General features: G+C 41.0%; 1 protein-coding gene across 4 annotated transcripts; it reads left to right on the plus strand.

Moving 5' to 3' along the window:
- Nucleotides 1–464: 464 nt before the first annotated feature.
- On the plus strand, nt 465–27,230 carry LOC122549653 (nuclear receptor subfamily 1 group D member 2). 4 transcript variants are annotated; one of them, XM_087986896.1, is made up of 9 exons: nt 466–674; nt 6,506–6,659; nt 7,703–7,978; nt 8,134–8,222; nt 15,483–15,627; nt 15,784–16,343; nt 16,612–16,797; nt 18,935–19,145; nt 26,295–27,230. In XM_087986896.1, exons 3-9 carry the CDS (start codon nt 7,858–7,860, stop codon nt 26,489–26,491), a joined length of 1,509 nt encoding a protein of 502 aa, XP_087843022.1. In that variant the 5' UTR covers nt 466–674; nt 6,506–6,659; nt 7,703–7,857; the 3' UTR covers nt 26,492–27,230. The 4 variants fall into 4 exon arrangements, with proteins under 4 accessions (XP_043545380.1, XP_087843022.1, XP_043545379.1 ...); XM_043689444.2 differs by lacking the exon at nt 6,506–6,659; XM_087986897.1 differs by lacking the exons at nt 466–674; nt 6,506–6,659 and adding an exon at nt 1,335–1,691.
- The last annotated feature ends 660 nt before the right edge of the window (nt 27,231–27,890 follow it).

The following is a 27,890-nucleotide window of genomic DNA, read 5'->3' on the forward strand; positions in this document are numbered from 1 at the left end:
ACCTTTAGTTTTCATTGCTTAGTATTGCATGTTGGTTTGGAAAAATAAATTCCAAAGTTGCTTTCTTCTTTCCCATATAAACTGGATCTATCCTAGCCATGATGCAAAATGGAGCGGCAGTTAAATGGCGTTGGTGAATTCCTGTGGTGGCAGCTCTGCAACAATTGTGAGGAGAGAGGAGAGTGTTCAGAAATGGGAAACACGTACGGCCGACTGAACACTTCGTATTATTTTAAGCTAGCTTTCTGCTTCCCCTAGCCTCACCACAGATTCCGCCCACCCCCGGTAAGCCTGGTTTACTTTGAACTTACTTCAGAAAGTGTGTTTCTGGGGCAAAGGGAGGCCCGACAGTGGGGGCGGGGCCAATGGGAAGCGGATCACATGGCAAGCTGGAGCTGCAAAGAGCTGACACACTGAGTCATTGCTGTGGAGTCCAGTTGTAGGTACATGGATTGAAGTACAGTACTGACAAGGGCATTGCACTTTGCTGAGAATAAGAGGAAAGATCGCGAACTCATCAACGGAGATAACGAGATACATAGGGATTAGGAGAACTGAAGAAATCAAGCTCCGAAACAAATCTTTTGTTTTGAAAAGGAATGTATTCTTAAGATTGCTTGCGTAAATCGGAGGTTTCCTATTTTTCTTTACTGCAATGGATGGCAATGGTGCAGGTAAAATTTTGATTTTCTGCGTTGTCGCCTTTACTGTGAATGCGCTTTGAATGAAATCCACACAAGGTTGGTCCGAAATGGATGTTGCGAGTGTACACTATGTTTTGGTTTGCAGCGTTTCAGAACATAAATTTTATAATGTGTTAGAATGTGCTCGGTCATTAGTTTGAGAAGCGAAACAGTTGCCGCAGATTTGAGGGACCAGCAGCCCGGCGCCTCCGGAGTGCATCGTCGTTAGTATATTTTTCTTGTTCCCCACCCCCGGTAGGATTTGGTTTCATTTTTGTCTGTGCGGTGGGGGAGGCGTTCGCAAAATAAGCTTTCTGTTTTTCTCCCTCTCCGCCCCTCGCTGTGCAACAAAGGTCGCTCGGTCGGTGAGTGAGTAAGTGACTGACTGTGTGGAGAGTTTCGCCCCTTCCGGCCGCGCTACGAAACCTTGCAGCTCCCTCACGTGGACTCGCGCTGCCGACCCACGTGCGCCTTGTGTTTACGCCGCCGCATAGCGCGGCCAGCCATTGGTCGAGCGGGGCTCCCGCGTGATGTCACAATCGCACAACGGATCCTCCCCCGGGAGGGAGCTCGCGGCGGCCGCATGTGACCCGAGCCGCCTCCGTGTTGATGTGACCCAGTTTCTGCCGCGAGGACGGCGCACGTGTTTTCCCCCTCCCTCCCCCAAAAGTCCAGGAGAAGGACAGCGAGGCTCCGCTCGCAGTGGCCACGCGAGGAACTGCAGCGGCGCGCGCCCTCTCTCCCACCCCCACCCGACAGTGAAGGATCTCAGTTGTCGCAGTCAATGCCTGATAACGTCACGTAGGCGCGTGGCTTAAAGCACAACGGCCACCTTTTTAAATTGGCGAGGTTTCCGCGATGCGAAGATGTCTCGAGACTTCAAAATGCTTTCGAACTACTTGGGCCTCCGCTGGAAGAGGTCGGAAGTCGCGCGACACCACGTTATACTGTAGCCCCGACACAAGCAGGAACACAGGTTGCTGACAAAGCTCAGCAGCGTCTGTGAAGGCAAGTCGAAGTTAACGTTTCGGGTCCGGTGGCCCTTCCTCCGGCAGGTTTATTTGAAATCGCAGGCTTTCGGGGGAAGCTGCTCCTTCCGTTTTTCTGACTTCGTCCGACACCGGCGTTCAAGAAGCCGAGAGAACCGCGGATGTTGGGAATCTGAGACAAAAGCAGAGGGGAAAAAAAGCTCAGCAGGTCTGGCAGCATCTGTGGAGAGAAATCAGGAGTTAACGTTGAGTGAGCCTTCCTCAGAAAGAGTCCGTTCAGCCTTTCGTGTCTGTGCCTCTCCTGAGGATTTGTTGCCCCCGCAGTCCCCCGTATTCTGCATATTGTAACTTTGCAGCAAACAACCGTTTCTTGAGGTTTAATGGTGGATAAGTTTTTTAGGAGAGTCATCAGCTGAAGTAACCTAGTACTGACAAATTCCAGATAACATGAGGAGCACTGAATCAAATTACAATGATATTTGTGGCTGTACACATCCTTTTATCCCTCACTTAGCAAATATCTGCAGTTTGGACCGCTTTATTAATTGGGTAGGTGATTAAGTTTTGAGATGGAAGTCATAAAGCAAAATCCACTGTGCTGTTTTAAGTAGTTTCACTGAATTTATTTTAGTCCATCTATAAATAATTTTCCATAATTGATCATAAACAATTTTAATGACACTTCAAGTATATTCTAGAACCTTAGATCAGCTGTGATAGCGTCTTAGCACCTCAGATCACAAAATGTAGGAGCAGAAGGCCATTCAGCTCATCCAGTCTGTTCCATCATTCAAATCTAATCATCCTTAGAGATGTACAGCATGTAAACAGACCCTTCGGTCCAACTCGTCCAAGTTGGGCGGCACGGTAGCACAGTGGTTAGCACTGCTGCTTCACAGCGCCAGAGACCCGGGTTCAATTCCCGCCTCAGGCGACTCTCTGTGTGGAGTTTGCACATTCTCCCCATGTCTGCGTGGGTTTCCTCCGGGTGCTCCGGTTTCCTCCCACAGTCCAAAGATGTGCAGGTCAGGTGAATTGGCCATGCTAAATTGTCCGTAGTGTTAGGTAAGTGTAAATGTGGGGTATGAGTGGGTTGCGCTTCTGCGGGTCGTGGACTTGTTGGGCCAAAGGGCCTGTTTCCACACTGTAAGTAATCTAATCTAATCTAATCTGACCAGATATCCCAACCCAACCTGCCAGCACCTGGCCCATATCCCTCCAAACCCTTCCTATTCATATACCCATCCAAATGCCTCTTAAATGTTGCAATTGTACCTGCCTTCTCCACTTCCTGTGGCTGTTCATTCCATACTCGTACCACCCTCTGCGTGAAAAAGTTGCCCCTTAGGTCTCTTTTATATCTATCCCCTCTCACCCTAAATCTACGCCCTCTAGTTCTGGGACCCCCCCCCCCCCCCCAAGAAAAGACTGTCTATTTATCCTATCCATGCCCCTCATAATTATGTAAACCTCTTACCCCTCCCCCCCCCCCCCCCCCCCCCCCCGGTTCCAACAGTTCAAGGAAAATAGCCCCAGCCTGTTCAGCCTCTCCCTATAGCTCAAATCCTCCAACCCGGCAACATGCTTGGCAATCTTTTCTGAATCCTTTCAAGTTTCACAACATCTTTCCAATAGGAAGGAGACCAGAATTGCACACAATATTCCAAAAGTGGCCTAACCAACGTCCTGTACAGCTGCAACATGAACTCCCAACGCCTGTACTCAATACTCTGACAATAAAGGAAAGCATACCAAACGCCTTCTTCACTATCCTATCTACCTGTGACTCCACTTTCAAGGAGCTATGAACCTGCACTCCAAGGTCTCTTTGTTCCACAACACTCTCTAGGACCTTTACCGTTAAGTGTATAAGTCCTGCTAAGATTTGCTATCCCAAAATGCAGCACCTTGTATTTATCTGAATTAAACTCCATCTGCCACTTCTCAGCTCATTGGCCCATCTGGTCCAGATCCTGTTGTAATCTGAGGTAACCTTCTTCGCTGTCCACTACACCTCCAATTTTGGTGTCATCTGCAAACTTACTAACTCTTATGCTCACATCCAAATCGTTTATATAAATGACGAAAAGTAGTGGACCCAGGACCGATCCTTGTAGCACTCTAGTGGTCATAGGCCTCCAGTCTGAAAAACAACCCTCCACCACCACCCTCTGTCTTCTACATTTGAGCCAGTTCCTTGACTCCACTTTGATACCTTATCCCTATAACAGTTGATTCCCATGTGAACCAGCCTTGTGACAACCCTCTGCAGTCAAGAATTCTGCAGATTTATTACCTTCCGAGCAGAAATCCCTACTAATCTCTGTCATAGTTTGGCAGCCTCTAACTCAGATTGTGACTTTGGAACTCTATTCCTTAAAAGGTGGTAGAAGCAGAGTCTGAATATTTTGAAGGCATATAAAAGTAGGTAAATTATTGATAATGAGGGGAAAACATTACCTTGATAAGTGAGAATGGGGAGTAATCTAATCAACCATGATCTTATTGAATAGTGGAACAGGTACAAGGGCCGATGGCCTGCTCTTAATAAAAATAGGGACATTTTGCTAAAATACAAGGTGCTAGTTAAATTGCGTCTAGAATACTGAACAGTTTTGGTGCCCTTATCTAAGGTGCCCTTATCTACTCTATTCTGGCATTGGAGGCAGTCAGAGAAGGTTACTAGGGTTAATCCTGGGTATGGAGGAATCATTTTATGAAAGATAGAGTAGATTAGAACATTACAGCGCAGTACAAGCCCATCGGCCCTTGATGTTGCACCGCCCTGTGAAACAAATCTGAAACCCATTTAACCTACACTATTCCGTTCTCGTCCATATGTCTATCCAATGACCATTTAAATGCCCGTAAAGTTGGCTAGTCTACAACTGTTGTAGGCAGTGTGTTCCACGTCCCTACTACTGAGTAAAGAAACTACGTCTGACATCTGTACTATATCTATCACCCCTCAATTTGAAACTATGCCTCCTTGTGCTAGCCATCATCATCCTAAGAAAAAGGCTCTCAATGTCCACCCAATCTAACCCTCTGATTATCTTGTATGTCTTGATTAAGTCACCTCTCAACCTTCTCTCTAATGAAAACTCAACATTTCCTCACAAGTCCTTCTCTCCATACAGGCAATATCCTAGTAAATCTCCTTTGAACCCTTCCCAAAGCTTCCTCATCCTTCCTATAATGCGGTGACCAGAACTGCTTGCAATACTCCAATTGTGGCCACAGCAGAGTTTTGTATAGCTGCAATAGGATGGGCCTGTTTTAATTTGAATTTCAAAGATTGAGAGGTGACCTTAATGAAACATAGATTCCCAGGAGACTTCACAAGGTAGTTGTAGAGAAGCTGTTTTCCCTTGAGAGATTCTGATGCTCAAGATCTTATGTGGCTGATATTCGTGAAAGACCAAACATGTGTTACAGCCTTTACAGTTCTGTTCCACACTTTATTGACATGGATTGCAGTTAGCTCTGTAATAGAAATGATTGGTCAGAGCTATTTTGGTGTTTGAAATCCTGCAAGGTTTGGAGTTACTGGAAGACTGCTACTGATTTGCTAATTCTTGAATGGCGCTCATTACCTACACCACCCTCCTTTTGAGATGCTGCTTTCTCGATCGGGGAAGTAATCAACATTGTTTATGTTCTTTTGCTTGGTGATATTGGGGAAGCCTTGCTTCAGTCCAGTCATCATTGTCATCATCTTCTCTCAGATGATATGTAGGCCACTGTCAAAGTTAGTGGTCATATACTGGTGCATACACAATTTGGCAAAAATAGCAGTGCCAACTTTGAAATCCAGTCTGTCAACCACTGGTGTTACTACATAATACCAGAGTCTGCACCCAGCATTGTCTTTTTCACGATGATATCAACAAAAGGAGTAGAGGAGTTAATGCTGCCTTGCCATTATCACTTGAAGTCTGGGGGTACCTGTGCTCGCCTTGATTATGTATAAGGTGTTGAAGATGTTAATATAACATTCCACTAATGTTGTACATCTTGTGATGTACCAGAATGATTGTCGATGGATGCTTCTGAAACCGTTGAAATCAATTAAGTTGAAATTAAGGACTTCTGATACTCAAGGCTCTGATGTTATTATTGATATTGAATAGTATGACCTAGTCACAGCATGATCCACCATTGCAGCTAATTTTATGTTTATTGGATATCAAATCTCTCCATTATGATGAAAGTAATAAATGTATTCAATATCTTTTTAAAGCTTGCTTCCACTTTAATCTTACATGTATGCCCCACTCTTTATTTCTTGTCTCTCAAATGTTTAAAAAGTAGTGGATAATCAGTGCATCTTCTTTCTGGTTTGAAGTTTGTGAGAATTATCCATCGTAATTGGAGTGTCTGAAATCAAATTAATGCTGGGCCACAGAGATTGCTAAAGCTTTTTGATTTCTTGGCAGTGTGTAGCTTTCATTTTGGGATTAGAAAATATGTGCCAAAGGTTTCTTCATGTTATACTATTTGATGTAACTCATCATTTAAAAAAATATTTATTCACTCACTGAAAAGAGGTGATGCTGGTCAGGCTGGCAGTTATTGTCAAATCTTAATTTCCACTGAGGAGATAATGGACAGCCTCTTTGAGCTGCTGTAGGCCATTGTATCAACTTCTGTTACAACAGAGTGACTTGTGGGCCATTTTGGAGGACAGTTAAGAGTCCGTTAAATGTCTTACTCTCTAAAGAATAAACTCCTATCCACTCGGAGCTTGTAAACTGCTGCCCCTCTCCAAATTCCCTTTCCTCTCAAACTCTTGAAAAATATTACCTTCCAACTTTGTGCTTATTCTTCCAGAACTCCATGTTTGATTACCGCCAGTCAGGTTTCTGTCCCTGCCACAGCACCAAAATGATTCTTATTAACACCCTGGATGACTGTGATAAAGGCAAACTATGATTTGGGATCAACCAAAGCCCGTGACTTTGTACCAACTCTCTCAAAAACTCAGGCAGGTGAAGATTAATTAAGAAAAGTTAACTTGCTGAGTTTTTGAGTTAGTAACAGACAGGATTGATGATGGTAATGCGGTCTGTAAACCAAGGCAGGCCCCAAAGGTCTTTTTGGCACCTTAGGTGAAATATTGTATAACCTTACTGCAACCCCAAAAATTCAATGTACAGAAACATGAGAAGTTTAGAAATTTTACGTTTGTTTCCATGGCATTTGAAATAGCACACTTGGTGCTCCTTTAAAACCTGGTACTTTAGGCAACTGCCTAATTTGCCTATATGGTCAGCTGGCCATGTCTATATATTGTCCCAAAGAATCATTATTTTGATTGAATGCCATAATTAAAGTGGGTTTGGTTACAACTGAAATATTGTGTTTAATTCTGGGTACTACACTTTAGAAAGATGTCAAACCTTAGGGTTTTGAAAATATTTACTGGAATGTTTCCAAGAATAATGAGAGCTTGGAGAAGCTACGGTTGTTCTCTTTTTTTTAAAAGACCTTTGAGAGGAGATTTGATAGAGGTGTTCAAAATTGTGGCAGAGAGTAAATAGAGAAACTTTTTCAATTGTTAGAATGAGCTAGAACTATGGCACAAATTTAAGGTGATTGGTTCTTTCATCAAAGTGAAATGAGATGCCTTTTTTGATGCAACCTGTGGTTAGGATCTACAGTGCACTTAATGAATAAGTGGTGGTGGTGGCAGAGCCAACCATGGCTCTCAGAGAATTGGATACCTGAGGAAAAATGATCATATGGCCACGAACAAGAGATAAAACAATGCATAAGGTTAACTGGTTTACTGTCTCAGAGTTAACATGGGTTCAAAGGGCTGACTGTCTTCCTGCTGGGCTTAATTATGGTTCTAAAGGAAATGAGATTCAACTCTGCCTTCCATAGTTTTTCAGACTAAATGGATTAATGGGACAGGAGGAAAATAAAATGTGTGAAAAGAAAGTTTAAAACAGGCATGAATAACTTCTAATTTATTTGTTTAGCTTTATAATTGTCTTCCATTCACTTTTATTTCTTTTTATGCAGGTGGTGTCATTGCATATATAAGTTCATCAAGTTCCAGTTGTAGTCCTGTCTCTTACCACAGTGACAGTTCGGAGAACAGCCTCCAGTCAGTCTCGTCTTCTGTTCCATCGTCACCTAACAGTTTTGTGTCTGATAACCACATTAACTCCAATGACATGCTTGCTGATAACTGTACATTGAAACTAGGAAGTTCCAGTAACATTCAGCTTGCATGTTCAACTAAAGGGGATGGGTCAAACGCAAACCCTTTGAGCAAATGTACCAGCGGCATTACTAGTGAGTGGATAATGCTGTAATTAAAATTTAATCACAGAACTAGTATGTTTTGACATCCAAAAATTTTAAATTAAAACAGACATATATAAACTTGATTTTATGATTGCTAGGCCGCTTCTGCTATTATAATCCATTGGGTATGTGCTTTCTTTTAGAAATTAATGGGATGATCCTTCTGTGTAAAGTCTGTGGAGATGTGGCATCTGGATTCCATTATGGTGTGCATGCATGTGAAGGTTGCAAGGTAAGGTATATTTCTCTGTAAATTTTAATAAATAATCCATTAAACATCTCTATGTAGAAGAATTCTTAATGTAGTCTGAATAATATCTACAAATTTATTGGATTACTAATTGAATTGGTATAATTAACTAATGCATTTTCTGGCATGTTGCAAACCTCCCATAGTTCCATGGGGAATGAGATATCACACTACAGAGGAACCTTGATTATCACAATGAAATGGACGGGCCGTATTTCGTTCGGATAATTCATTATGCGGTTAATCGATTCAATGCCTCTTCTCTGGGGCTCTGAGTTTTCTAAAGTTTCCTTTTTCCTCGCTCTGCCTGTCTTGCTCCTTCTCTCTGTCTCAGGGTTTGTTTCTGAGCAAACGCATACTTGTAAGAGACCTGCAGCATTGCTGAAGCCTTACTCCCCCCCCCATCAGTTCAATTGGATTAACACAGTGAGCACTTGATATGTCCGCTCCCTGTTCAGGAGACTAGGCAGCAGCACATCGTGCGAGAGTCCCTGCCCCAACCCCGCTCCCGTCTGCCCCCAACTTGTGCCCGCCATCTGATCCGACCGTCCTGATACCCCTGCCACTCCCTATGGGCAGCCAGACTGGACACCAACAGCAAGACTGCTGCTGATTTTGGTGGGGTGAGTCTCAAAATAGTACTCTCACATGCACACGCAGCAACACACATTACTTTTTACTGCAACATTTTGACAAGTTCCAGGACCATGTTGGAGAGATTATTTGGGGAAGGGGGGTGGTTTCAGGTACACCCCTGTGCAGAACTCTAGGAAATGTGTGAAGAGGGCGGGTGATCAGTCATTTGGCAACTGTGCCTGGGCTTCCATGGATGTCCAGGACTGTTCTCGTCAGCATTTCAGTAAGCAGAGTTCATTTTTAATCATTGTAAACGAAAGACGTGATCAGTTGGAAACACCACTTTGACGTAATGTTTCTATCAGAACTGTGAGATCTTCTTTGGATAATCCGAAATTAGGATACTTGATATTTGGATAATCGAGGTTCCTCTGTATTGTGTTATTGCAGAATGATGATTTATTAATAGAAAATGAATTTAATGTTCATACTCTAGCCAATTATTAGGTGTAATTTACTCTTAGGCACGTTATAACTGTAAATTCAACTTTCCTTTCAGTGCATCCTTTTAAAGATTAAGATTGGCATCTATTACTATTATTTTCATTCACTGCATCTGAGAAAATGGTAATAGTCCGTGTGAACTTCCATTTCATAGTACTCATAGGTAAAGAGTTCTAGGATTTTAACAGAGATGATGAATGAACAATGATATAAGCCCAAGATCAGAGGGATGTGAGTTGGAAATGGTGCTGATAAACTGGACTCTTCTAGATGACTTTTCAGGTTTAGGAGGTGCTGCTGAAAAAGCCTTGATGAGATACAGCAGCGTATCCTTCAGGTAGTACACACTGCAGTCAAGGCATGATGCTCATGAAGGGCTTGGATGGTTATTCACCTGTAATTATTGAAGAAGGTTTCGTCCTACCTTGTGTTGAGCTTCTTGAGCGTTATTGGAATTAGTATTCATCTGGCTGAGTACAGAGTATTTTATCATTTTCTTCACTTGTGCTTGTATTTGGTGGTTAGGCTTGAGCTAGTCAGGATTGTGTGTTGTTGGAAAAGCACAGCAGGTTAGGCAGCATCCGAGGAGCAGGAAAATCGACGTTTTGGACCGGAGCCCGTCATCAGGAATCTGATGAATTTTCCTGCTCCTCGGATTCTGCTTTTCCAGCAACACACTCTCAACTCTGATCTTGAGCTCGTCAGGAGGTGAGTTACTCTCACAGAATGTCTTGCTTCAATAGTCAAATTATTTCTGTGGCAGGTCCAGTCATGTTTCTGGTCAGTGGTGATCTTGAGAATGTTGGCGGTGAGAAGCAATGCTAAATGCTATATGCTTGGAACAGTGTTTAGACTATTTTGTGTTGGAGGTGGTTATTACTCATATGAAGTGTGGACAAGTATAATTCAATGTCACTTGCCTAGCTCCTGCTGCATTTGGGAATAGATTGGTTCAGTTTCTGAGGTATATTATTGAAAATTGCAATTGTCAGCAAACAATCCCATTTCTGACTTTATCAACGGCCTTTCCACAACATAAAGCAGCTGAAGATGGTTGGGCTTTATTTGATTACTCTCTGTGCAAATACATATTTCTTAGCTCAGTTCCCAAATTTGCCTTTCAGAATTCTCTCTCCCTGGCCTTTTATTATTGCATATCTGTGTTATTTCAAACATTTTTGGTTGTATCTTAGAATAAAGTCTTTTTCTTGAGGTGGACTTCTCAAATTGTCAGGGCTCATATCATGTGAAATATTAAGATCCCATTAAGGACATTCGTAGAAGAAATCCAAACACTCAGAACACCGTGCCACAAGATTTTGTGTTTTTAAGCAAAGACAAACTTTGTTGTACATAAAGAGAAATTAAAATGAAAAAGAAAAACACCACTGACTAAACACTATAGCCAGGTGTTTCCCAGAACTTTGTGGGAAGCTAGGAAAGACACTGCTGGGCAACTTGCTGAGATATTTGTTAAATTGATAGTGAGGTGTCGGAAGACTGAAGGGTGGCTAATGTGATGCCATTATGTAAGGAAAAGTCAGGGAACTATAGATCGGTGAGCCTGAAGTTAGTGGTGGATAGGTTGCTGGAGGGGATTCTGAGGGACAGGATTTATGTGCATTTGAAAAGGCAAGGACTGATCAGGGATAGCCAGCATGGTTTTGTGCATAGGAAATTGTAGCTGGAAATGTGTTGCTGGAAAAGCGCAGCAGGTCAGATAGCATCCAGGGAACAGGAGAATCGACGTTTCGGGCATAAGCCCTTCATAAGGGCTTATGCCCGAAACATCGATTCTCCTGTTCCCTGGATGCTGTCTGACCTGCTGTGCTTTTCCAGCAACACATTTCCAGCTCTGATCTCCAGCATCTGCAGACCTCACTTTCTCCGCATAGGAAATTGTGTCTCACTAATTTGAGTGAGTTTTTAGAAGAGGTGATGAAGATTATTGATAAAGGCAGGAGTGTTACGCATTGATTATATTGTCTTCAGCAAAGCATTTAACAAGGTTCTGATTGGTAAACTGGTAGTAAGGTTCGATCACAGGATCCTGGAGGAGCTAGCCAATTGGATTCAAAATTCGCTTGAAGGTCGGAGACAGAGGGTAGTAGTAGGGAGTTGCTTTTTGGATTGGAGGCCTGTGACCAGTGGTGTGCCATAAGGATCAGTGCTTAGACTAGTGTTGTTTATCATGATTTGGATGTGAATATAGGTGGTATGCTTGTATAGACCTTGGGCTACAGGTGTAAAAGTGGAGTTACAGGTAGACAGGGTGGTGAGAAGGTGTTTGGCATGCTTACCTTCATTGGTAATAGTGTTGAGTATAGCGGTTGGGATAACAGGCTGCGGCTGTACAGGACATTGGTGAGATGACTTTTGGTATATGTATACAATTTTAGGAAGGATGTTGGTAAACTAGAGAGAGTGCAGAAAAGATTTATAAGAATATGCTGGAATTGGAGGGTTTGAGCTATAGGGAGAGGCTGGATAGGCTGGGGCATTTTTTCCTTGGAGCAATAGATACTGAGAGGTAACCTTTATAGAGGCTTACAAAGTTGAGGGGCATTGATAGGTTGAATAGCCAAGGTCTTTTTCCTTGGCTATTCAAAAGTAGAGGACACAGATTTAAGGTAAGAGAGGAAGGATTTAAAAGGGATCTGATGTTTTCAAGCAGATATTGGTGCATGTATAGAACAAGCTGCCAGAGGAAGTGATGGGGATGGGTATAATAGCGACATTTAAAAGACATCTGGATGGGTATATGACTAGGAAGAGTTGAGAGAGATAAGGGCCAAATGCTAGTAAATCGGACAGGGTCAGATTGGGTTGTCTGGTCGGTGTAGATGAGTTGGGCCAAAGGGTCTGTTTCAGTGCTGTATGACTCTTTATGTGATTAACTCATTGTGTGTATTTTTACTCTTTGATGGGATGGAGGACAGAGGAAGCAAATATTCTGTATATTTTATGAAATATTGAAGGTTCACACACTTTAATCCAAAGATATACCACAGTACTGCATTCACTTTAATACTTCTCAGCATTCCAACTATTTGGAGATTAGATTGTAAGAATATCTTTCCTTTAGCTTTTGCCTACTTGACTCTTCTTTTTTCTGTAAAGACATTATACTGTGTATGCCTCTTTTTTTTTTGCTGCTGCTTAATACCTAGCCATCTGCCTGTAGCTTTTCAAACTGAATGCTTTCTCCCACAACAATTGGTGGGGACCATCGTAGACTTCTTCCATGAGTTGAAAACTGGAGCAAATATTCCACCTGGTTTTCCCTCGAGGTTCAAACTGAAATAGTGCCCTGTCTGCATTTTGTATGTTGAATAATAAAATTAATATTCTGCTTGAAGTTCAGGCCTCACTGGCTAATATTTATTTCCCTTGACTCTCCTTACTTAGTAGATTAGATTAGATTACTTAGTGTGGAAACAGGCCCTTCGGCCCAACAAGTCCATACCGCTCCGCCGAAGCGCAACCCGCCCATACCCCTACATTTACCCCATACCTAACACTACGGGCAATTTAGCATGGTCAATTCACCTGACCTGCATATCTTTGGACTGTGGGAGGAAACCGGAGCACCCGGAGGAAACCCACGCAGACACGGGGAGAACGTGCAAACTCCACACAGTCAGTCGCCTGAGGCGGGAAGTAAGTAGCAGCCTACACAAGACCAAATCTAAAAATATCACTATCGAAAGTGTGGTGCTGGAAAAGCACAGTAGGTCAGACAGCATTTGAGGAGCAGGAGAATCGACATTTCGGGCATTAGGAATGAGGTCTCATTCCTGCATCTGCAGTCTTCACTTGCTCCTGAAAATATCACTGCATGCTTCTGTCAATAAAAACACAGCTATGTTAAACAAAAGCACCTCTGGTCAAGGCTTCATTCTAAATTATTATCTGTATGGCACTGTTGCATATTTTATTTGGTTCAACCAGAAATGTAAACAAATTATTTTACATTCACACTCAAACACAAGCCACCTTTTTAAATGTGTTAATTTCAGGCTTATTTGAGTTGGATTTATATCAGAAGTTTTACTGGTTTCCTTACTTTCCTACAGTTCAAACTTTAACTGCTAAATCAAAAGTTATTTTCTAAAACATATAAATAACAAATTTGATTTTTGCAAAGTGAGGATAACATAGACTTACATTTCTATGAAGACTTTCACAGTATGAAGCACACTTGTTTTCCAATAAAATAAGTCTGCTTTCCTTTATCTTCCTGTATATTAGAATACAGGTAGTCCCCAAATTCTGGTCTTGAATCCACTTACAAGTTGATTTGATACAAGTTGGAACACAATGCAGGACAATGTGAAGTAACCATTTGTAAGCACAGAAAATGTTCGTATGTCGGGTCTTTGAAATTACATCTCTATATGGGATTACGTTCCTAAATACAAGCATTCATAAGTTGGATGTTTTTAAATCAGGACCCCCTGCACTCATGCAGCCACCTTCTGAAACATGTAGCATTAAATTTGAAGCTATTTTAACTTGCATCAACAAACCTATATCTCCTTAACATGTGAGTTCATTCCAGAAATAATCATACCTTGTAGCAGTTCAAGTTGTGGTGAAATTTGCAATTTGATTTTCAGTCTTAAGTGTAATATTGCATGATATAATTAAGAACTGAACTAAGAATTAGTATTAAAATACAGAAATACATAATTTGGCTTGTGCTTGTTCTGATGCCAGCACTTCAACTGAAACTTTAATCTTATTTCCTTCCCATTTCCTCATTTAATATTCTTCCTTTTCAAATATAGCAGTTAATTCTCTTAAAAGGTAGAGATTCTGTTTTGATAACTACTTGTGGTAAAAAATATCTCTAATCGTCTTTCTGAAAATAAAACCTTTAACCTTGTTAAATTCTTTTAATTTCAAATATTTTGCATCAAATCCTTCTTGATATAAATGTTCAAATCAGCAGAAGCGAACAATTTACTGTTCGATACTTCTGCAAAATGGAAAGGTCCCCTTTAACTTCATTTGGTAAGGAAAGCCCAATTTTGTTTTAAGCTTTTCGAAATAACTAAAGCTTCTCTGCTAAGCTTTGCTGTATCCTTTCCATGCTTCTTGATTCCAATGGGAAGTATACGCACTTTCCACAGGCTTGAAGTCTAAATAAGTTAAAGACCCTCTAAGTACACCATTTCTCAGCTGAAATAGGAGATTGGTGGGAACAATGTGAATTGGATCCTGGCCAAGCGTACAGCATATTGACTGACTGCAGGGTAGCTAACGGATGCCTTATGTTCTAAGGGCTTTATCTTCCCAGAGTCACAATACCTCATTCCCTGGACTGTCTCCAGAAAATGATTTTCATTCAAAATAGAATTTGAGTTGATCTAGACATTTAAAAATGCTGCTTCGTGTGCGCGAATGTATGTACAGTATATACGGGGGAGGTCGCCAGCTTTTCTAACAGCAGTCTAAATTAATATCCCACTTTTGTTTTGCAATGGAAACTAACAAATTTCATCTAGTAGTTGCACACATGGATTCATAAGTGTTATCATACTCTTTCTAGCGGATATTTGCAAAAAGCGCTTGCGTAAGGTAGCATGTGCTTCACTCACTTCTTCTAATTTGACTCTTTGTGAGTAGATGTTTGTTGATCCTTAGGAAAGTTTTATGCCTTGTAAGAGGTTAATTATTTCTGCTCTAGAGTATTTTTTGCGGAAAAATGAGTTTCTTTATGATTAGGTTAGATTACTTAGTGTGGAAACAGGCCCTTCGGCCCAACAAGTCCACACTGACCCTTCGAAGAGCAACCCACTCAGACCCATTCCCCTACATTTATCATGTATGTGAGAAATTATTATTTATAAGCCTGGAGCCTTGGATTTGAAAAAGCTGTACTATTATTTTCTCTGGTGCTTATCACTTCAAAGATGCAGATTTTGACCAAAAAGTGTTCTATGTTTGTTAAATTGTCATGTTGCAAAGAAATAGTAAGCAGTTTAATATGAGTTTGTACCATTAGCAACTTCTCTCTAAAAAAGCACAAATTGACTAACATTCCAGACTGCTTAAAACTGTAAAGGCTTGAACAACTATGGCTACAGGCAATTGGGTGTAAATTTGCAATTTCTAAAAATATGGATTAGCTGGAATGTTTTGTATTTGTTCTTGCAGGGATTTTTCCGAAGGAGCATTCAGCAGAATATCCAATACAAGAAATGTCTGAAAAATGAAAACTGTTCCATAATGAGGATGAATAGGAACCGGTGTCAGCAGTGTCGCTTTAAGAAGTGTTTAGCTGTAGGCATGTCCCGAGATGGTGAGTACCATTGCAGATAGGAACAATACTTGCAATAGTATAATTATGGCAACACATACATCAGATATGGCCATATTTCAAAACTATTGGAAGATAAGTTTGCAATGCAAATTGTTCCAGTACAATGTTGAAAATCTTTGGGATATTCTGTTACAGCTGTTCGATTTGGGCGCATTCCTAAACGTGAGAAGCAGAGAATGTTGATTGAAATGCAAAGTGCAATGAAGAAGATGATGAATAATCAGCTGAACGGCTACGCACAGACTGAAGGATCACAAGATGAAATTGCTTCTTCACAACTGCAACACAAACAACTTCAAAACATTGAAGATGATGTAATTGGTACAGTGGCCAAAGCCCATAAGGAAACATTCTACTGTACTCAAGAAAAAATGGGCAAAATGCTGGAAGCTGAGAAGCTCCAGAACAGAAAGAGTACTCAGAAAAATAGTGATGATAATTGGATAATTGATCAGTCTACAAATAGCATCAATGGAAGCCACTGTTTTCACAATGCAAACCAGCACAAAATCTCTAACACAAATAAGATTACTAACCATGTATTTTGCCCAAATGGTGTGTCAGATAGATTCATAAGTAGGCATTATCATACTGTTTTGAATGAATATACTCAAAATGCAATTGCAGAAGATGGATTTTCTCAAAACAACGCTATGTTTGACCATTCTTGTACCACGGAAAGGAGAATGCATCTGGTAAATACACTATCTATGCTTAGAAAAGGATCATGCATTTATTGCAACGCGATTGTCTATTGGAATGTTTATTTGTTTGAAAGTTCTGTTTGAGATCAACTATTGATATTAAGAAAAAAATTGAGTTCATTCTTTGCAATACAATCTTTAATTCTTACAACTTATTAAAGATCACTATTTTCTTCCTATACATTTTGAATAGAACACCTATTAGTTAAAGCTTCAGTTTCTGGTTTTCATACTGAATTTTGATGTTTGTCTTGGCTAGGTGTGCCCGATGAGTATGTCGCCTTATGTAAATCCCAATAAATCAGAACAGGAAATCTGGGAAGAATTCTCCATGAGCTTTACACCTGCAGTTAGAGAAGTGGTAGAATTTGCAAAACGTATTCCAGGATTCAAAGATCTATCACAACATGACCAAGTTAGCTTGCTTAAAGCTGGAACATTTGAGGTACGTACAGAAGTTTTAAAAAATTCACAATACTTTTCAGTTATCTAGGCACTGGGAAATCAGAAATTGCGAATTCAGCAGTAGTAAACAGTCTTTGTGTTTTGACTATATAAATACAATATACACATTTCACATCTTTTCATCATTCTGTTAAAGTCAATATGAGTAGACATACTTCATGTGCGCATAAGGGTGAGTTAGGTTATTTGATTATTGTAGGATGATGTTAGAACAAGAGCAAAGCACCTTCCAGGCATCATTCTGGAAGCAAATGGACAATGAATTATTATTTCCTAGCTGTGGATACTCTGTTATCAGTCCACAGAGGATGGGTAACTCAGTACATCGGGAGCCAAACCAAGACCTTTTTGGTTTGAGTGGTTTGGTAAGAACAGTATGAAGACCAGTACACATTTATTTAGAATTTCTACTTATGATTTTGCAATTAGAACGTAGAACACAGGTAGAAATTCTGGTGGCATGGTAGAGCTGAACTTTGGTGGGATCACTCAAAAGTGCAGAAAGGAGACCTTTCTAAAACCTCCCATGGAAAACACCAAACCATCTTGTAAGCAGATGACCGTGTCTTCCACCATCCCTGCATCCAAATTCTGTTTTTCAGTGTGACTGGGAAAGTTCTCGAAAATCTTCAATTCTATGTCTTGTGTGGTCACATTAGGCTGAATGAAAATCATTGCAGTTGATAAGGAATCTTTGCTGTGGGCCAAATAAAAATTTACCTTCACGGCTAAGGTGAGGGGCACCCCACTACACCTTCCAACAGCAGATCAGGATTCCAGAATTTTGGGACTATGCTCTTTTTTTTAAACTGTGATTAAAGCAAGTGAATGGATTTATTTTAGATTATGAGCCTGTGTTGCTCAGCACCATTCCAATCTCAATGTACAAATGCTGTTAATAAATTTGTATCATGTAGCTAATTTCCTGCAGTTCATTTTGGAAAGGAGAACAAAAGGGGGGAAACTGCAGAAAGCTGTAACACAAAGGGACTTGGTACTTGTTCATGAAACACAGCAAACTAGCATATAGATGCAGCAGGCAATAAGGAAGGTTGGTCCTTATTTAAAGGGTTTTGGGAGTGTAAGTGTCGGGAAATCTTACTGCAAGTGTACGAGGGTCTGGTTATACCATATCTAGAGTACTGTGAGAAGATTTGGTCCTCTTATTTAAGGAAATATTTTATTGGAGGCAGTTTAGAGAAGGTTAGAGGATGATCCCCAGGATGTAGAGATTGTCTTATGAGCAAAGACTGAACAGGTTGGGGCTCTAATTGTTGGAATTTATAAGAATGAGATTATTTCATTTAAACATATAGGATTGTTAAGGAGCTTATCAAGGTAAATATTGAGGATGTTTCCCCTCATGGAAAGTCTCTGACTAGAGGGCATAGTCTCAGAATGATGCCAATTTAAGACTGAGATGAGGAATTTTTTCTGAGAGTTGAGTTTTAAAAATCTCTTGCTATATAGAGATGTGAGGGCAGAGTCCTTGTGTATACTTAAAGCTGAAAGAGAATCTTGATCAAAATGGGAATTGAGGAAAATGAGGAAAGAGCAGGAAAGTGGATCAGAGGACACGAAAGCAAGCCTGAAAATGGAACATGGGTCCACGTGGCTGCAAAACAACATTTGAGCTGCAAATGAGCCCCTTTTCTGAAGTTGCTGGGATTCAATAGTAGTACTCAGGTTTTCACAAGCAAAAAAGTATCTCATTGCAACCTGATGTCTCCACTAGTGTAGTAATAGTGGTGTTACTATGGCAGTCGTTGCACTTCTACTTAAGGTGACTCCTTGGCACCACTTACATTGCTGCTACTGACACCTCAGCTATGTCCATGTTACAGCCAAAGCTCAAGGCCCTTTCCACATATCTTGATTTTAGAACACAGTTAATGTCCATAATTGGACAGGACTTCTTTGCAGCTGGCTGTCTCTGGGAAGATCATGTCCAGCGTCCTGCAATGATCACAATTTTGTTTCTGAGCCGAAACTTAAGCTAACATTAGGATTGCAACTCAGCCCCGGAAAGTATTTCACATTGAAATTGTACTTTTTGTTCCACGTCCAGAGACTTTCTGAATGATGTGCTAATTAATACCCGTTTCTATCATTGGTAGGTATTAATGGTACGCTTTGCTGCTTTATTTGATGTACATGAGCGCACGGTCACATTTCTCAGCGGAAAAAGTTACGGCATGGAAGAGTTGCAGTTATTGGGAGCAGGTGATTTGTTGATGTCCATGTTTGAGTTTAGTGAGAAGCTTGGTGCCCTACAGCTGAGTGAAGAGGAAATGAGCCTGTTTACAGCTGTTGTCCTGGTTTCTGCTGGTAAGAATAGCTGCTATAATTATGTATGTTCCTTAGAATTGTACATGAATGCCACTTTTACGTCATTTCTGTAGAAAATGTATTTTTCCTGTTGAGTTATAAATAATTTGAAAACTAAAACAGGTCAAGAAAATATATTAACTACCTTCTTAATATCCCTCAAATTTATTTCTGTCCTTATTATTGTGATGCCACCATTTCTCTGACCTTTTGCATTTCTTATTGTTGGGCAATGCAGACCAAAATTGGGAAGCCTCTAAAAGTGGCTATGGGGACCAGAATGTGACATTATCCCATGCTTAAAACACAGGCAGCATATCAACTTTACACTACCTGCCCATTGGAATGTAGTAACTTTTTTCTTTGCCTGAATATGTTAACAGGGGTCAATATAGTGAATAGCTAGTACCACTTTAAATCCTAGCCTATGTCGCTTAAGTGGGAGGTGCATTGTTACTGCAGTAGACTTTGCAAATAGAAGCAAGTCTAAGAAAGAATTAGGGCAACCAGGGACAGGCAATAAATGCAGGCCCAGCCACAACACCCATGTGAATGAATAAAGTTCCTTCTTCCTCTCCTGCTTTTGAGGACAGTTGACCTATGCATAAAATTGAGAAGGAGACTCCCAAGTTTGAGTGGAAAACAAATGGGTATGAAGTTCAACACCAGAAATCAAGCACCAAGAATGTACAAGTTCAGTAACCTCTCAGGTGGTGAAGGTCGGATGTCATCTTCTAATCTTATATTCTATCAACTGTGTCAGCAGCCTCAAACTCTTTTAAAGCACCACACTCCTATTCCCTACCAAATATCTATCGAATAGGCTTCCTAACATTCATATATTTCACCTCACTTTAAGACAGTTGGCACCATTGCAAGGTTTGCACGTGTATCTCACAGATTGGTAATATGCACAATTACTCAAAGGGAGGGACAGGCGTGCCAAATGTCTTACTGCCTGGAGGAGGTGCTGCTGACTTTTATTAAGATGTCTGTTGCTTAAGCTGTGATCAACTGTGGTCTGAAACACTGGATAATGGTAGTCTCCTATATAATCCTCCTTCATCCCACATTCCCCTCATCCCATACCTTTATAACCTTCTAAACTGTGTACTTATGTACCTCTTACCCCCTCTAGCACCACCTTACAAACATATGAATTAGGAACAAAAGTAGGACCTTTGGGCCTGATCCACCACTTCACCATTCAATAAGTTGATTTCTGATCTGTTTGTATTTGAAATTTCACTTTGCCATCTATCCCTAATCACCTTCGGTTCTTATTAGGTAAGGGAAGCAATCTACCTTCCCCTTAAAAAATATTCACTGACCCCATGTCCACCACACTCTGAATTGCAAATTCTCTCAAACCTCAGAGGAAATAAAAATCCTTTTGTCTCTGCCCTAAAAAGTTGACTCCCAGTTTTAAAGCATGTCCCCTAATTCTGGATTCATTAGCAAGCTTTAACAACTTTTCCATGTCAAGATCATTTTAGATCTTAGAAACTTCAGTCAAGTCACTGCACGCTCCACTGAACTCTAATCTCTTTTTATAAGATCCCTTGCCCATTCCAGATAACGATCTAGTAAAGTTCCTATACTACATTTTCCTCCATCTCTAATGCATTTTCGTCCATCATTAAGGCAGAGTAGGTTCAAAGGGCCAAATGCTCTACTCCTCTTTCTGTAAATAAAAAGACCAAAACTGTACATGGTCTCACCAATTACCTGTATCACTGAAGCACAAAATCCTTACTTTTATATTAAGTCTCTCCCATAATAAAGGCAAGCATCCCATTAGCTTTCCTGATTACTTTCTGAACCTATATGCACAAACACATTTTGCACAAACTCTCCCATTCAATGCTGTGCACTCTTCACTAATTCACAAACATCCTCCTGTTGTTCTGCCCCTCACCTGTTCACTTCAGCCCATCTGCTCTCTCATGCCCATTAAACCTCACCAACCTAAATGCCCTTATGCTCACTCATATGTCCTTATGTTCTCCTACACACAGGCACACAATAGTTCCCTCATATGCACGCGTGCTTTTTCAGTCACATGCCCTCATTCTCTTTCTATCACTCAACTCATAATCCAAGATGGTGTGTTGACATTCAATGATTGCAGGGTTTCCTGAAGGGGGAGGGCATACAGATACGTGGTACCTACAGAGGAACCTTGATTATCCGAACGAGATGGGCAGGCACTGTCTTGTTCGGATAATAGATTATTTGGTTAATCGATTAAATGCCTTTCCTCTGGGGCTCAGTTTTCTGTTTAAGTCTGCCCCCTGTTCAGGACACTAGGCAGCAGCACACCACGTGCGAGCCCCCGCCCCAACCCTGTCCAACATCACCCCCCAGCCCTGTCCAACACTGCCCACCTGCCCCCAACACCGCCCACCCCCTGCCCCCTCTCTGGCAGCCGGACTGGACACCAACAACAAGGCAGCTGCTGCCGTTTTTTAAGGGGGTGAGTCTCCAAATAGCGTGCGTGCGGACACACAACCTTTTACTGCTACTTTTTGACAGGTTCCACCTTTTCCCTGTAAAGGACACTGTTGGAGAGATTATATGGAGAAGGTTGGGTTTAGGGTACACTGCTGTGTAGAACTCCGGGGAAAGAGAGAGAGAGAGGACGGGAGGTCAGTCATTTGGAGATGGTGCCTGGGCTCCCTTCGATGTCCAGGACTCTTCCTGGCAGCATTGCAGGAAGCAGAGTTCACTTTTAATCACTGTAAACAAAAGGCGTGATCAGCATAGGAAACACGTCTTTGATGTAATATTTCTATCGAAGGAGATCTCGAGGACCCGAATGATCAGATTTTTGGATAATTGATGTTTGGATAATCGAGGTTCCTCTGTATTGGAAGTGACCTCAAAGATAGTATTCTATGGATTACTTTCAGTGGTGCTTGCTAGTGAGTATAGTGCTGCTGGGGAAGCTTTAAACTATCTTGGCAAGGGTATAGGATCCTGAGGAGAAAGTGAGGTCTGCAGATGCTGGAGATCAGAGCTGAAAATGTGTTGCTGGTAAAGCACAGCAGATCAGGCAGCATCCAAGGAACAGGAGAATCGACGTTTCGGGCATAAGCCCTTCATCAGGAATGGAATCCTGAGACAAGGGTATAGGATCCTGAGACAAGGTTCAGCTGAAAGCGTTCCACAGCCAGAACTAGAAAAGACAGCAAGCAATTCAAAACGTTATAGAAAGTATAGGCCAGTTAGGACACGAGAATTTGGCAAAGTTGGATGATGTTTATTTTCATGCCAGGAGTTTGACAAACAAGGCAGGTGAGTTGAAGACAAAAATTAATATGTAGGAATATAACGTCATTGCTGCCACTGAGGCAAGGTTAAAAGCGGGGCAGGATTATTAGCTCAATATTCCAGGATATAGGGTTTTCAGGCAAGACAGGAATGGAAGTAAAAGAGGGTATGGCAATATTGATTAGGGAATCTATTATAACAGTAAGGAGGGATGACATCTTTAGAATATAGCTCAAATGAAGCCATTTGTTGAGAATGTAAAAACCAAAGGAGCATTCACATTGTTGAGTGTTTACTACCAACCCACAAAACAGTCTGTGAGAAATAGAAAGATAAGATAGGCAACACAGCATAACAGTAATAGAGTTTGATAGTGCGGATTTCAACATCCCCAGCATTAACTGGTTAGTCACAGTGTGATAGGTTTAGACAGATAAGAATTCTTAAAATGTAGCTGGGAGAGCTTTTTTAAGTCAGTACAAATAAGGAATACGAGAGAATTATCCAGTAGTTAATTAAGTTTGTTCAGAAACTTGATATGATGCGTAAGTTAAAATGCTAAACCATAGTGTACAATAGTTAGAAATTCATTGATACCTGGGGACAAGCAGGCTGTTGACATGGAATCTGTCGGTCTGAACGGCTGTAAAAACAGAAGCCAACTCTCCAGCCGAGGTGTCGGGGAACTCTTTCTCCTCCTCTTCTGGTTCATCTTCCATCGGGAGAAAACAGCTCTATAAAGACCGCCTGATGAGGACCACCCAAAAGGATTGCCTCAATGAGGATGCTCTTTGCCCCGAGCACTTGCTGATATACCGTTTCTATGGGTGGGTAACTTAACTGTGCCAACAATTGTCTTAGCCCCTTTGGCCATTGACCATGGGACAAATGCTCGTAATATCAGTTGGCCATTGTTCTCTTGCCTACCTCCATCTGAAGATTAGTTTCCTGCTAAGAACCAACCTTATTTTTGAAAATATTACATTTATGAATGGAAATGTGGCACCTGATGACTTTATGCTTGCTAATTAGTTAATTAGTGCTGTAACGTGTTAAATGAGGTCTCCTGCTACACCGGAAGTAGGGAAATGATCATAGGTTTAAAGGGGACCCCAATTTCTGATACCCGTCCAGATTCCTAATAGACATTTAACAGGCTTCTCAATGTCTTCAATAACCCTGTGTAGAATCATAGAGGTCTGCAGCACGGTAATAGGCTCTTTGGCCCATTTTGTCCATTCTACAATGCTGCAGATAGAACACTGCGTAGATATGCTTGGTTAGAGACCAAATGGGTCTATTCATTCTGGAGAAGCTGCCTGTTTGTGTCTTGTGCATTCACTGTTAGATCTACTGACATATTCTCCAACTGCTTCCTACTGGCTGACTGTCATGTACAGGAAGAACAGAAGCTTAGCTGGGGGACATGGAAACCAAACATAAGTCTGTTGAAAAGGTTTTAAATTTGCAGAACTCTGAATACCTCCTTTGAGTCTTCAGGACTCTAGTGGGAAGGAAGTAAGGAACTGCAGGATATGTGCCAACTCCAGAAAAGCTTGCAGAATCTGGGTGGGCTGCAGCTATTGAGGTGGGTTGGCAAGGAGGTCAGGTGGCAGGGGGAAGCCCCAAACATCAGTTTCTGGTTCAGAGTCTGCAGCTCAATGGAATAGAATGAAACATACGTGTTACCTACATAAGGTCGAGACAGAGAGAGAGAGCAACCTGAAGGAAGACGATAGCTCGGTAAATTCATTGCAGTCTGATATTGAGATGATCAGCAAATCCTTTTATATCAGAATATGAATCCCCTACCATGACTATCTTAGGCAACAGTATGCAAGAGAGTCTGGACATTAACTCCTGATGATTTGACTAAGATGTTTGAGCCCTTTTGGAAAGAGTAAAACTAGTTACTAGCTGGAAGTAACAGTTACTAGCTGAGTTGTATTAAACTCTTGTGGGACTTGATCCACCAGATCTTGCTGGAAGTATATGAATTGTAAGAACTGTCTGGCTACATGTCTGAATCCATTTGGGCAAGCATCATCACCCTTATCCATATGTGGATGGAGGGAGATGAAGGAACTTGGAAATTAGCAAACTATCGCTCTTCTGATAATGGACTGCAAAACCATGTCTTCACATCATTGTCAATTGGGTCAGCTCTGCTTTGGAGTTGGTGATCTGTTCTGACATGACGACTTGTTATTGGCAGGAAAATCTCCGAGCTGTTGTGCTACTCATGAGGGACAGATCGTGGACAGCTGCCGCATCTATCTGCACCAGGGTGAAGGGCCTTTGATAGAATAGTTAGATCTCATGGAATACAGGGAGAACTATCCATTTGGATACAGAACTGGCTCAAAGGTAGAAGACAGAGGGTGGTGGTGGAGGGTTGTTTTTCAGACTGGAGGCCTGTGACCAGTGGAGTGCCACAAGGATTGGTGCTGGGTCCACTACTTTTCATATTTACATAAATGATTTGGATGTGAACAAAGGAGATTTAGATAGTAAGTTTGCAGATGACAACAAAATCGGAGATGCATTGGACAGCGAAGAAGGTTACCTCAGATTACAACGGGATCTTGGCCAGATGGGCCAATTGGCTGAGAAGTGGCAGATGGAGTTTATTTCAGATAAGTGCGAGGTGTTGCAGGACTTATACACTTAATGGTAAGGTCCTAGGGAGTGTTGCTGAACAAAGAGACCTTAGAGTGCAGGTTCATAGCTCCTTGAAAGTGGAGTCGCAGGCGGATATGATAGTGAAGAAGGCGTTTGGTATGCTTTCCTTTATTGTCAGAGTATTGAGTACAGGAGTTGAGAGGTCATGTTGCGGCTGTACAGGACATTGGTTAGACCACTGTTGGAATATTGCGTGCAATTCTGGTCTCCTTCCTATCGGAAAGATGTTGTCAAACTTGAAAGTCTTCAGAAAACCTTTACAAGGATGCTACCAGGGTTGAGGATTTGAGCTATAGGGAGTGGTTGAACAGGCTTGGGCTGTTTTCTCTGGAACATTGGAGGCTGATGGGTGATGTTATAGAAGTTTACAAAATTATGAGGGGCATGGATAGGATAAATAGATAAAGTTTTTTTTTCCCTGTGGTGGGGGAGTCCAGGACTAGAGGGCATAGGTTTAGGGTGAGAGGGCAAAGATATAAGAGAGACCTAAGGGGCAACTTTTTCACGCAGAGGGTGGTATGTGTATGGAATAAGCTACCGGAGGAATTGATGGAGGCTGGTACAATTGCGGCATTTGGATGGGTATATGAATAGGAAGGGTTTGGAGGGATATGGGCCGGGCGCTGGCAGGTAGGACTAGATTGGGTTGGGATATCTGGTCGGCATGGACGGATTGGACCGAAGGGTCTGTTTCCCTGCTGTACATCTCTATGACTAATATTGCACACCTACATGATGTATTTGCTGTCCAAAATGGAGCTGTGTTAGGAACTTTGCAATTAGATTCAACTCCTCTTTTATGGTATTTCTCATAGGGTAAATCGGAGAAATCCCTGAATATTCTGGGTAATCTGGCCTCCTGCTGCAAACCTTGTCTTATCTGACTAGCTTTGGTTCATCCACCAACATGTGCTTTTTTTCCAAGGAATGCCTACCAATGCACCCATATGGCATCTTGCATAATTCAAACCACAGTTGCTACTTTAGAGCTCTTAAGGCACTTGTTCGGCCAAAGTTCAGGCAGTGATGTGTCCAGTTTCTCATTATATTTGTTCTGCATTGTAGTAAGACAGTTGCATTGCTTACATTTTAGGCATTAAAAATAAAATGTAGCTGAATTTACTTTCCTTGCAGAAATACCTTTAACATGCTTGGTGATTTTGTTTGACTTTGAATTGTTGTTTTCTCTTCTAGATCGTTCAGGAATAGAAAACATTAACTCAGTTGAGCAATTGCAAGAAACTCTAATTCGAGCACTCAGAACCTTAATTATGAAAAATCATCCAAATGAATCCTCCATCTTTACAAAGCTCCTATTGAAATTACCTGACCTGCGTTCTCTTAACAATATGCATTCCGAAGAATTGTTGGCCTTTAAAATATATCCTTAAATTTATGAATTAGTTCTTCACCCTTTGTTTCTATTCTGTATATTTTGTGAATGAGTATGCATATTTATATATATATATAGTGCATTTTTCTCCAGCATTATTTTTGAGCTACAAAGGGAGTAATTAAATATTAAAAATTAAAAGTATATTAATTAAAATATATTTTGAGATTTTAACTTGTATGTAACTTGAGACTATCAAATATGTATAAATATGACTCACTGTTTACATTTCACCCTTAAAGATGACTTGGATAATTATGGCTTCACTTTAAAATTAAAATCTTAGAGATTTAAAAAAAAATTGGTGCTTAATGTTGCAAGTCTCCATTCAACATTGCTGTCAAAGTGGGATTGACAATTGAGCATAGCGTAATGAAGCTGGATTGTATCCATAACTAACACTTTCCCAGTTAAGAAAAAGTTCTGAAACAGCCTGACAGTATCTTGTGGAGTCTGTGATTATTGTCCAGTTGTCTTCCTGATCCTTTTTTCTTCAAACCACCAAATTGAAGCAGTTGAGTAACATATTGCAGCCAGCATGTCTATATGTCTTGTCTTTATTAGCTGTGTTTGCAGCATCCACTGATTGTTAATCTACATATAATGAAATTGTTATTATACTCAAGTAACATTTTAAAGTTTGGTATTGTCCTCCTGGATTGACTACTGTAAAATGTGCTTTATAATTTGTATTTTTGGATGTGGATCAATGCAGTAAAGTAATGATTTCCATGCAATGCACTTTTCTTTCTTGTCTGTGTAATCGATAATCCCAGTTTTTATAAAACATTGATCAGGCCACAGATGAAATACTATGTACAGCTTTGGTTGCCACACTATTGGAAGGATATGATTGCACTGGAGAGGGTCCAGAGGAGATTCAGTAGGATGTTGCCGGAGATAAAACCTCATCGTTGATGAGGAGAGGCTGGGTTTGCTTGAGAGCTGACCTGATGAGTGCAAGTATAAAAACCTTGATAAAATGTATCTTGTCTAGCAAATACACATTAAAAATTATTACAAAAAAATGCCTAGTTGGCTGACAGTCAACTGGTTAATGTTTTTGATTTTTTTTTGCATTTTAAATGGCATTAATAAGACAGTGTGTTGGTAAACTAGTGGGATGAACAGTGGAGGCAGCCATTGCAAAAGTTTCTAATTTCCAACCACATTTTGTAGCTTTTAAAGCAGATACACTAGGAGATGTGAAAATGCAGATCAGGAATGAGTAGGCAAATGGAAACATAAAAGACAGGTAGAAAACAGGAGGCATACCTGAGAGCTGGGAAATTGGTTATCCAATGCCTTTCAAGTAAGTGTGCACCTAATTTTGGAATTATATCAGACAATTGTTGGTAGATGGTGTGCCAAATGCACTCCTACTTTTGTACATTTTT

Source organism: Chiloscyllium plagiosum, unplaced genomic scaffold, assembly GCF_037043375.1.
Source record: "Chiloscyllium plagiosum isolate Xiang-an unplaced genomic scaffold, Cpla_swu_hap1 HiC_scaffold_5, whole genome shotgun sequence".
In the NCBI taxonomy this organism is placed as follows: Eukaryota; Metazoa; Chordata; class Chondrichthyes; order Orectolobiformes; family Hemiscylliidae; genus Chiloscyllium; species Chiloscyllium plagiosum.

What these genes read in the sequence shown, in the direction of transcription:
- LOC122549653 (XM_043689444.2), top strand. An exon ending in CGGAAAGGAGAATGCATCTG is followed by an intron (nt 16,344 to 16,611) that starts GTAAATACACTA and finishes TGTCTTGGCTAG; the next exon opens with GTGTGCCCGATGAGTATGTC. An exon ending in TTAAAGCTGGAACATTTGAG is followed by an intron (nt 16,798 to 18,934) that starts GTACGTACAGAA and finishes TATCATTGGTAG; the next exon opens with GTATTAATGGTACGCTTTGC.